At 34.6% G+C, this 11766-nt stretch overlaps 1 protein-coding gene across 1 annotated transcript; it reads right to left on the reverse strand.

Moving 5' to 3' along the window:
• Positions 1-896: 896 nt before the first annotated feature.
• On the reverse strand, positions 897-4959 carry LOC18110585 (patatin-like protein 5). The gene is made up of 8 exons (XM_006388838.3): positions 4813-4959; positions 4529-4653; positions 3986-4248; positions 3506-3788; positions 3228-3374; positions 2123-2395; positions 1470-1582; positions 897-1366 (listed from the first exon to the last, which is right to left on the reverse strand). The coding sequence occupies exons 1-8, from the start codon at positions 4814-4816 to the stop codon at positions 1309-1311; spliced, it is 1266 nt and encodes a 421-aa protein (XP_006388900.1). The 5' UTR covers positions 4817-4959; the 3' UTR covers positions 897-1308.
• Between the last annotated feature and the right edge of the window lie 6807 nt (positions 4960-11766).

Below are 11766 nucleotides of genomic sequence, written 5' to 3' on the forward strand. Positions count from 1 at the left end.
ACTCTCTCCTCTGTTCCTCTCATCTTTCTCTGTTTTTCATCCCTTCCCTTTCTGTTTTTCGCTCTATTTCCACCTCCCTCTTGCTCTTCTCTCTTTGTTGGTATTTATAGGGGAAAAAAGGAGAAAGAGAGTTACTACCCCTGTCTAGTCATGGCACAAAGGGTAGTAGGGTGGCCAGGCGGCCACTAGGCAACTGCCCGCAGGGCTTGTCCCCTTTGTTTTTTCATCTAGTGGCTGGTAAGGGGCGTGAGTTTTGTCAAGGTTTGGCAAGTAAGGAGAAAGAGGGAAGGCGAGTAAAAAAGAATAAAAAAATCTGTTTTCGTAAGGGAAGAAGAAGCAGCACAGTGTCGTTCAAAACGACACGTGTCGTGTTCCATTCTTTTTTTTTAGGTTGGAAAAAAAATGAATTTTGGGAATAACCCAAAAATGGATTATGACAAGAATTATTCTGAATATTTATCAATTTTAATTGAGAGTATTTTTTTTGCCAAAACACACAAGTTGGGGAAGACCCTTCCACCTTCCAAGATAGGTGAACCCTGTCAGCGCACCTACATGGACCCTTTCCATAAGAATTTATTTGGGTACACGAGCCCATAATAAATTCAAAACGCTAGATTTACTCGCAGAGTAAATTTTTATCCTAAGCTATAGACAAACTACTGGTTATGAATTCATTAAAACCTTTAAACCACATTCAGACCATACAATGTAGCTTACCTCGAGTAGGGTGCGCTAGAGATGCTCATACCTTCCCTTGCCACAACTAAGGCGACTCCTAAACCCCCTGACGTCACGCGCGGTATTGATGTTAAAAATAAAATAATCTAAAAAAAAATCATTTTGATATATTTGCAATTCAAAGTAACTTTAAAAAGTACTTTGCACCACAACACTAAACAAACAACCTATATTAATTTATGCTTGGTTCATCCTACTATAATCAACATATAATGTTTTTATTGTACATATTTATGATACCACAAAATATACAACTCACTTCAAATCCTCTCTCAAACATGTTCAATAAAAAAAACACAAGAAAATTCACTCAAAAAAGAAAAAAAAAAGTCACGGCACATGAAGACTCTTTCAAGGAAACTCAAGGAGAGCCTTGTGTCCTAGTTACTCGAGGATTACATGAATTGATATCACTCCACACAACTCACAAACAAGCCTAGCTAGAAGTGCCAGTCTAGAAGGCTAAAGTTGATTGCAAAACCCTCTTGTTTTCGAGCTATGCTCATTGACCTTATGCTGATACTAGCACTTCAGTTTTATTTTATAAATCCGAAGGTAGGAAAAACTTCAGAGGAAACACTTTAGAGAGCGAGCCTTCTTTATATCTACCAATTTTTTCGCGAAGCTGCACAACATGAATGCAGAGGTAGCAATAAATATACTATGAAGAAGCTTGTATCGGTGCTATAGAAATAAATTTAGATAAATTATTAAATGTTATTCAGTACTCTGTAAGTATGTCTTCATTCTTTTCCACCAGATCTTGACCAATCTTCGTGAGACATTTTAGATTTTCTTCACGCGAGTCGTCGAACGCGGCTTCAACAGAACTTAGGTCAGCCTGATTGCAGTCATTTGACCATAAAATATAGAGTTCCATTAGTATAACTTTCGAATTATGACTTTTGACTTCAAATCGTAATTCAAAATTTGTTTTTTATAAACAATTTATGATAAAAATAAATTTGATTTTTATTTATGATATAAAAAAATCAATGTCTCATCAGTTTGGAAACATTTATTTTGTTCAGATAAGTTTTAAGAAAATCTTTGAAAGTATTTTACTTTCTCGTCCCTCTATAGATGGAAAACTCAGCCAAAATTCATGGCATGGAGAAAAATATTTGATATAAAATGCATATTTAAGGAAATTTCAATTTACTGTTTCTTTGGAAATAAGATGCAGTGCAAGCTGTTTCTGTAAAAATAATATTTAATAAAAAAATGTATTAAATAATTTTGTATATCATCACACGTCAAGATTACAAGAAATAAGTTTTAAAAATATCAATTTAATATTTTAAAAAATAATTGAAAAAACAATTAAATCGTATTTCCAAACTTAGAATTATTCTGTATCCTAAATTCAAGTGAATGGTACCTGGATACGAATATAGTTATCTTTTAATCCACGTGATTGAAAGATGCTGGACATGTAAATCTCAATCATTTCATCTGCTGAAGTCATAAGAATATCAAGCAATGGATTGGACTTGCCATTTTGCCATATCCATTTAACGATGCCCCACTTGCTAGGATCTCCAACCTCCAGCTTATCCTTTCCATTTTGTTCCCCAGTTCCAAGGGACAGAAGAAGAATCTTACTGTAATCGACCTTTCTCTCTTTGATCACCTCACATAAGGCTAGCAAAGACTGGTAATGTTATCGCATTGTGAGAAGCGAGAAGGCGTTGTTGTTATTATCAAGTATCCAACACTCAAGCAACTAATTAAAACGCATTTTAAATTAATAAAACCATATTCAATCCAACAACATGTAAATTATAAATTATTTTTTTTTAATCTTAAAAGAATAAATTATAAATTATTTTCGTTCCTTCACCAATGTCGACCAAGCTTAACTTGATATTATTTTATTTTATAAAATATCTTCTTCTTCTTTATCAATCTTTTCACACTATATATCTTATTTTTTTATTTATTAAAACCAAAGAAAATGATTAAATTAAGAATGAATTTTAAATAATAGGAGTAAATATATAATTTGTAGAGGATTAATTAATTAATTAGTTTTAATAAACTACATGACTAAGTTATAATTAACTCATCCAAAACCCTAAAGAAGAGGAATATAGGTTAGATAACTTAGATTTTTTCTTCTTACTCCTAAACGATATGGGATTCAGTACTAACATATCTACTTTAATTTTTTTTTCAAAATATTAGTACTAACATTCCACTTTTTTTCCCATTTCTTTAAACAAATAAAAGATTAAGTTATGAATGGATTTAAAAACATAGGGATTATACACACACACACTAGAGGATTAATTAATTAGTTTTAATAAACTACAAGCATTAAGTTATAATTAACTCATCCAAAACCCCTAAAGAAGTGTACTCTTGGTTCACTTTTATCTATAAGTCAATTTTTTGTTCATACTCCTAAACGATATGGGATTCAGTACTCACATGTCTAATTCAACACAAATGCCTTGTTTTATTATAGGGTTATAGCAACTTACAGGATTATTGGCTGCAACACCACCATCAACTAAGTGGAATTCCTTGGCGCTGGCTGTCAAAAGATGAGGGGGGAAGTAATATGGTGCTGCTGACGTCGCAATACAAACTTCTGACAGTAGAGGATTCATTGAGTCGTCCCTTTTTGCCTATAATTTATTCATTAAAAAAAGAATATGAGATAACCTTTCGATAAATATGTTAAAAAAACTGGTATGAAATCATTCGAAATTCAAGAAAAAGAGTATGAAATCATTAGAAATTCAAGAAAAAGAATGACCTTCAAGGTAGAGAAGATGATAGGCCGAAAACGCTTGATGTCAAAAGTGGGAATTATCACATTAGTGATAGTCTCACTGATTCGAGGTTCCTTTCGTAAGCATTCCTTGATGGCCTCCTTCAGATTGTCACTATCATATTTTGGTTCTAGGAAATGCATAACCATTTCACGGATTGTTTGAGGAATTTGATGCCAACTTATAAAGCGCCTCAAGAAACTATCCAAAATGTTGCTGCTGCTGTTGCTGCTGTTGCTGCTGATGCATTTGCTTATGCTGTTCATACTATAGATTATCACAAGATAATTCATTTTAGTGTGTTTGTCTACGTGGCCAACCGCGTTTCAAATTGATTCTAGGCAAACAGGCGCTTAGTTACATATTCATGCAAATGACTATTGAATGTTTCTAGAGAAAAGACTTTTTATAGGGATATTGTTTAAGAGGAAAAAAAATAAAATCATCTCATCTATTTCACTTACATGTCCTTCATAACATCAGTAAATCTTGCGTTGTCGGACTTCGTCTTTGCTACTAGACCATGGCTGTTTTCATCAGTAGGATTTTTTTTAAAGATATTCTTACTGTGATCCATATAAAAACCAATAATTTTTTTTGCAGATAACAAAGGTCGTTTTCCATCTTCTGTAGCAGTAAGCATAGCTGTGATGAGGCCTCCTGTGCTTGTCCCAGCAATGAAGTCAAAATAGTCTGCAATCCTCACATCCTTATGATTCTCTAACCCCTATATCAACAGAAATAAAGTCATTTTCTAGCAATAGATATTACGATGAATGCTACTTTTTAAAGTCATATATGTATAGTGTGCATGAACATTATAATATATCTAGTCCAACAGTTGAGCACGAAGTGAGTGTCTTCGGATAATATTCAAAGACGTTAAAAACCTCACCTATACCATGTAAAAATCATGTCACTTACAAATACATTATTATATCCCTCATACACAAAACATACACACACAAACACATGAGTGCATGTGTATAAGCATTGAGCAACAAAACCTGGAGTATTGATTCGAGATAGCCAAGAACTTCGCTAGGAATGATGCCTCTCACTCCTCCACCGTCAATGCTAAGGATTGTGATAACTCCTTCATTAGGATGTGGTTGAATTGCACATTCGCTCCCTAAATATACCAAGATTGTAATAAAACAGCAGTATCAGCAATATATTAATAATATGTAGGGTCGAATATGTTTTAGTACATAGGTTTTGCTACCAAATATGTTATAGAAAGGAGAATATATGAAAACCTTAAGCATCAATTGAAAGCTTTGGTACTCACCCATAGTATGAAGATTAAACTGGAATTATTTTGATTGGTTAGTGGTTACTACAACTGGAGGAGAAAGACCGATGCTACCGCTTTTTATACCAAACAAATAAAAAAAAGGTAATCCATTGATGGGACAAGATGAAAGATTTTAACAAAAAAAGGAAAGTTCAAAGACAACTGGACCAACAAAGGTGCTTCATGAGTACCATGTCCATACTTATCAATACACTTTGGTTGATTGGTGAACATATTTTCTTTCCTTTTCCTTTCTCTTTTTTCTTTTACAAAAGACAGGTTTCAACTACCTGAAACTCAACGAATACATGTACTCCACACAATACTAATGCAGGTGAAGCTACGGAAACCTATCGTAAGTTTATTCTGCTTCTGTCAAAAATGTCTTTCAACAAAAACCTCTCAGAGAAATTGAGACTTAGGTGCTAGCTAGATTTGTTTTTGGTAATAGTCGAAAGTTTTATTAAGAAAATGACTACAAAAATAATAGCCTAACTTACATGGATTGATGAATAAATAATATTGGAGCTTTTAAAAAATTAAGTCTATAACTCTAACAACCCAACAACATGTCAAAGTAATCCACCACCTCTGTTAGGTCTCTCAGGTTACGTCCATAAGAATTGAGAGGGAATAGTTATACACATGCTACTTGACGAGTTGTAATCGATCGAAGTCTAACAAACCCTAATAGTATAGAATAAATATGCTTGAATGTGTTGCTGCTTACTTAATCCAGGTGAAGGCTTAGTATTTATGACGAGTGTTGCTATCCAATTTTTTATTCTATTTTTTAAAATGTTTTGAAAAAATAACAAAAAAAAAATTAAAAAGAAACTCACAAAACATGTTCCTAACGTATTTGTACTATTTTTAGTGTCTTTTTCAAAGAATTTAAAATTTTTTTAAAATACATTTATTATTTTAGTGATCTAATTGTAATTGTAGAAGGGAGATGACTGATTTGAAAATTAAAAACCCTTTCACCAAGCAAATAAATTTTTAATCAAATGGTCCACAATCAATTTTTTTAATTCAATGGTTGATCTCGGTTTGCTTTGTCTTCAAGTCAAAATAGGTAAATACACACCTATTTAAAAAAAAACAAATTGTTTATGAAAAATAAATAATGCTTTTAACTTAAACTCATTTAATTTATTCTTATCATAAATTATTTATGAGAAGTAACTTTTAAATTATAACACGAAGTTAAAAGTAAACTTTTATACATCATATCAAATTATATTTTAATTTTATAAAAAAATTTGTAAAATTAATTTTATTAGTGGTTTAATTGGTGAAAAATTAAGTTTGAAAGCCTCATTTGAACTTAATTGAGAAGATTGAAATTTTAAGAGACCAAACTTAATTTTTACAAAGTTAATTGGTTCAAATCAGGGGTAAAATCACTAGAAAATCAAAGTTTTTGGGTCAATTAGGAATTAAGATGAAGAAATTCGAAGCCAAAGTCTGAAAAAAAAAACAGTCATTCCCCTTGTTTCCATTTTCTTCTCTCCTCACCAAGTTTCCGCCACTCCCTCAGCCGCGCCTCAGCCATCCTTGCGACCACCAACCACACGCTGGACTTCCCAACACCACTAGGAACACTATTGACAACTCCTCTCCTTCGTCCAAGTGATCCTTATTCTTCTTTTTCTTCTTGCCCCCCCCCCCCCAGCCACTGCATTCAAAATTTGCATGCAGTGATGGCTTACTTAAGAAAATATGATGGGCTAGACCCGTTTTAGCCCAGCAGATAAGGCTGGGTTGAGTCCAACCAATTTTAAAAAAAATAGAAAAAAGGTTGTTGGGTTGTCAGCCACCCCAACCAAGCCGAGTTGGACTCGTTTCAACCCAGCCTAGATGGATGGGCTAGGTCCAACCCACCCGAAAAAAAGAAGAAGAATGGTTTGTTGGGCCAAGTTCAACATAATTTATAATAATAATAATAATAAAATTTCCAAAAAAATTCCAAAGGCTGCATATTTAAATTGTAAGATACAGATCTAATATTAAAATACTTGATTTTCTCCAAAACTTAAAAAAAATTTGAAAATTCAAAAAAAAATTAATTTAATTTCCTCTTTCAAAAAATTAAAAAAAAAACAAAAAATATTTTTTCTTCATGCATACGGTCGAAGCCTAAAAGTTTTCCAAGCATATTTTCATAAAAAAATAAAAAACAATTCATTGTTCTCAAAAAATGCAAAAAAAAAAAAATAGATATCATAACCAGCTGGTTATAGTTATCCATTAGAGTTTGGCCAAAATATGAAAAATCCTTCAAAAATTATTTTGTTTAATTAATATCTCTAGTGTTAGGATTTAGCTGTAGACTTTAATACTTGAGGTATAAAATTATATTATAAAGTATGCCCTCAGGTATTAAAGGCACAAAGAGCAAAATAAATACTATGCTAAAATTTAAACTTTAATTAAAATGATTAGGATTTAATTCGACAATGTAGAGACCTTTTCACGAAGGGATATTTACCTTAAAACTTAGACAAGACCAGCAAATAGAAATTTAACCCAAAAAAACAATCAAACAACAATGTAGTTTGTCTTAAGTAGGGTGCACTCAGGGTGATGCGTCTTTCCCTTACACAACCAATCCCTTACCTGGACTCTCACAGACCATAGGTTTCCTAATAATCATAATATTAGGTGGCGACTCCTGAATCTTATAATGAAAATTTTATGATTATACCTAAACTCTTCAACACACACTCTCAAGAGACAGGTTCATCGTCGCTCGATGCCCCGTGACAAGATGGCGACTCCACTAGGAAACTCCTTGTCTAGTTAGACTAAACTTTGCTTGTTGAATTAAATATTTAATTTTATCTTGCATTTTTACTTCATGTTCATGCATAGGGACATCCGGTATGGATTAACACCCTCATGCATTTTGATTTTGTGAATAAACTCATTTTTAGGTTAGGTCAGGAGTAGCAGTTTGCCTCATGACTTTCAGTCGAGGTTAAAATTTGTGAAACATTCAACTATGAACTGAGTGTTTACTTGGTAATAGTGGTCACACCGTGCCCTAAACATTTCTTGTAAACCCTTATACTGCCTTCATCTAAAGTGATCACTAGGTAGTTCTTAGACCTTTTTATACCAAGTAGAAATCTTACTCTCATGTAATGTCCTAGAACCTTCCTTTAGGGTATGGACTCTTTAATAATTCATTTTCATCAAGGCAAACCTAATCAATAATCCTGAACTCCGCAAGATTTTCTGAGCTAAGACCATGATTTTGTTTTTTGAATATTGGTAAGAATTTGAGATGATTAGTTGGGGACATTTCCTAAAGACCAAGTTCAAAATTATCGCGTATTTAGGAAGACCTGCCTTTTTGTTTTGAACTCTCCACTTAGGAAAGATCCTTTCAAATTAATCAAACTATGAGTTTTTGCCCATATTTAATAATAAAAAAAAGTTATGGATTAGCCCTTCGAACAGGTTAATCCATACCTAATATGCATGTACATACATTTGCATAAATATACATTCAGTTTAAATGACATACATACATGCGCCAGGTTGACATATAGGTCCCTAAAAAGCTCTAATCCGCAAAGTCTATAACACCCGACTCTAACTAAGAAACATGGAAGATGAAGAATGTGCTCATCATGATGTTCACTTCTAAGAAGTATTGGATTCTCTAAAAGGTAGTGTGGCTTACCTCACTAGCTTACTTGAGCAAGCACTTAGAAATGCCTCTAGTGAAGGTCTTTCCAACTGACCCATCACTTATGTTCATACCCTGACAATAGCTGAGTCCAAAGAAAGAATGGGCAATCAATAGCACTGACACTAACCCTTATAGTAATAGATGCATTCGTCTATGAGTCCCATAAGACAAAGTCATATGATGACATTGATCAAGATAAGATGGTAGTACTGGAAGCTAAAATCAGGGCTATTAAAGGGGTAGACTTATATGACCCAGTACAAGCTGTAGAGATGTGTCTGGTCCTGAATGTGGTTGTATCAAAAAAGTTTCATGTTCCTAAGTTTATCAAACACACTGGAACTCAATGTCTCATGACTCATATTAAGTCTTATTGCAATAAGATAGAAAAAGTAGTACACGATAAAAAAACTATTGATGCACTTTTTTTCATGATAGTTTAAGTGGGGTAGCTTTGAACTGGTACATGAGATTGAACAACACAAAGTTCTAAAGATGGAAAGATCTGATGGATGTTTTTGTCAATCAGTACAAGTATAATATGGGCATTGCTCCCAACAGAACCAATTTGTCCAATCTGGAAAAAAGGGACAAAAAAAGCATAAGGGAATATGCCCAAAGGTGGAGAGATCTAGCTATACAAGTGCATCCCCTACTATTGGATAAAGAAATGGTCACTCTATTTGCCAACACGCTCAAGGCGCTATACTACGAGCATGTGATAGGTAGTTCGGCACAACAATCCACTAACACTGTGGCAGTAGTTGAGCACATAAAGTAAGAAGTCAAGAGTGGTAGAATTTCGACGCCAACAAAGAAAAAGAGCTTTGAAGGGAAAAGGAAGGAGATCGACCATATTAATGATGACTACAGGAGTAAGAAAAACCAATTTCAAAGCTACCACACTCCATCCCCTTCATCCCAAATTGCCAACAACAATTTCAACTGCCATAGCCTGACCCAACCTGCCAAATATTGTATGCTTTGGGCCTTACTACCCTCACGAATTTGTTCTTGGTGGCTTATCAAAGCCCCAAAATACATCTGACAAGTCAACAACCAACACTACTAATAAGGCCAGCTAGCAAATCCTCACACGTCCAATGTGGGATATTACAATCCACCCCCCTCAAAGAGCCCGACGACCTCGTCGACACAACTAGACAACCAGTGAGGCCACCTCTAATATCAAATGTCACAGCCCGACCGAACTTGCTAGATATTATGTACTTTGGGTCTTACCGCCCTCACAGATTTGTTATTGGTGGCGTTTTAGAGCCCCAAAACACGTTTCAGAAGTCAGCAACCAGAACTACTAATAAGGTTAGCTATCAAATCCTCATCTGTCGATATGGGATATTATATCAACTCTTCATTTCCTGTCAGAAAACTCGAGCCTTGAGTTAAGAACCAAACTAAGAGTTTTCAAATAATCTAAGAATAGCTACCCCCATTACCGTTTCCTTCAAAAGTTACTAAGCATTAGACATGTAGCTCCCTAACCCTTGGCACCTCTGCAGCCACCTTACCCCAACTAGTACTAGTTAGTCCTCATCTATGAGTACCATACTAGTGTTGTAGGATATAGCATTCATACTTGCAGTGCATTTAAGAAGAAGCTCATGTAGTTGATTAAAGATAAGTGGATAACGTTCGAAGAAACTCTTAACATGAGTGCGAACCCTCTACCCAATCATGCTTCAGGTAGTGGATTGGTAAATGCACTAGATACAGAATGCCCAAAAAGTTTTAAAGCACCAATAGTAAGAGCAAAGTGCGAAAAAGACAACATAAATTCTTGAGGGGCTCGAATTTAAAAAGATGTTCATGATAGAAATAGAGGATGAAGTTCTACCGTAATTTTATGTCTACATTGTTGATGAGATCCCTACAAGAGCGCTTATGAGGAGGTTAGCTGGAGGAAAGTGTACTAGAATTGGAAGATGGAGTTTGTCCCTACTATGTTCAAAATGTAGTTGCTTGATCATATCTGTAAAAGTGTTTAGACCTATAATGTTCTTTTGAACTGAATAAAAACCAAAATTGAACAATTAGGGGCATGATCAGGCTGGGGGGAAATCCAATGAACATAATAGGGATGGCTCTCTTTTTGAGAAAATAGAGGATGTTGAACAAAACTAAAGATAAAGAAATTTAAGCGGGGGCAATGTAGATACAATCTAAAGATTTGTTATTTCCATAAATTAATACCATAAGTGATGGCTTGAGTAAGAAAAAATAAGAAGCCACTAAAGCTAGTTAATAGAGATCCAACTTCAGAAATGGGTAATCCATGAAGAAAATGGACCTATATTTCTCCGGTAAGTATACACACATCATAATGCATTGCACTTGGGTCCTTGTTGAGAAGCTAAGGAAAATAATCCTTGATAGGTTTATAGTTTTCTAGCCATATCTCTTGCCCTTTTGAGAGTGTCTTTTAGCCCTCAACTTAGATAATGTGCTTTCTAACCTTATCTCCCTTTTCCTTCGGAGTGCGCTTTCTAGCCCTTGTCTCTCAGATAGTGTGCTTTCTAGACCTATCCCTATCTCTTTCGAGTGTGCTTTCTAGCCCTCATTTCTTACATAGTGTACTTTCTAGTCCTATCTCTATCCCTTTCGAGTGTGTCTTTGAGCCCTCTAGTCCTATCTCTATCCCTTCTGAGTGTGTCTTTGAGCCCTCATCTCTTAAATAGTGTGCTTTCTAACCCTATTTTTCTTCCTTTCGAATGCACCTTTAAGCCATTATCACTCAAGTAATGTGTTTTCTAACCCTACCTATTTCAAGTATGCCTTTGAGCCCTCATCTCACAGGTAATGTGTTTTCTAACCCTACCACCTTTTGAGTGCGTCTTTTAGCTCTCATCCCCCTTTGAGCCCTCATCTCTCAGATAATATACCTTCGAGCCCTATCTCTTTTCATTTTAAATGCTCATTTGAGCTCTCATCTTCTAGATAGCGCACCTTTGAGCCCTATCTTGTCATCCCTTCAAGACATCTCTAGCCAAACCTTTTTTCAAGGTTAGTCGTATTTCCACCTAGATAGGTAATCCATTACAATAAGACCACTTGAAAAAAAATTTGCATTTTCACCTAAGCCGGTTGCCCATTATAATGAGACCACTTTGAAAATCTTCGTATTTTTCATATGGGCAAGTCGCCCATTACAATGAGATCACTTTGAAAAATCTTTACATTTTTCACCTAGAGAGGTCACCCAATACAATGAGATCACTTTGAAAAAT

Source organism: Populus trichocarpa, chromosome 19 (assembly GCF_000002775.5).
Source record: "Populus trichocarpa isolate Nisqually-1 chromosome 19, P.trichocarpa_v4.1, whole genome shotgun sequence".
NCBI classification, from domain to species: domain Eukaryota; kingdom Viridiplantae; phylum Streptophyta; class Magnoliopsida; order Malpighiales; family Salicaceae; genus Populus; species Populus trichocarpa.

What these genes read in the sequence shown, in the direction of transcription:
- LOC18110585 (XM_006388838.3), bottom strand. An exon ending in TCATCTTCTCTACCTTGAAG is followed by an intron (nt 3,375 to 3,505) that starts GTCATTCTTTTT and finishes AATAAATTATAG; the next exon opens with GCAAAAAGGGACGACTCAAT. An exon ending in ATAACTATATTCGTATCCAG is followed by an intron (nt 1,583 to 2,122) that starts GTACCATTCACT and finishes GACTGCAATCAG; the next exon opens with GCTGACCTAAGTTCTGTTGA.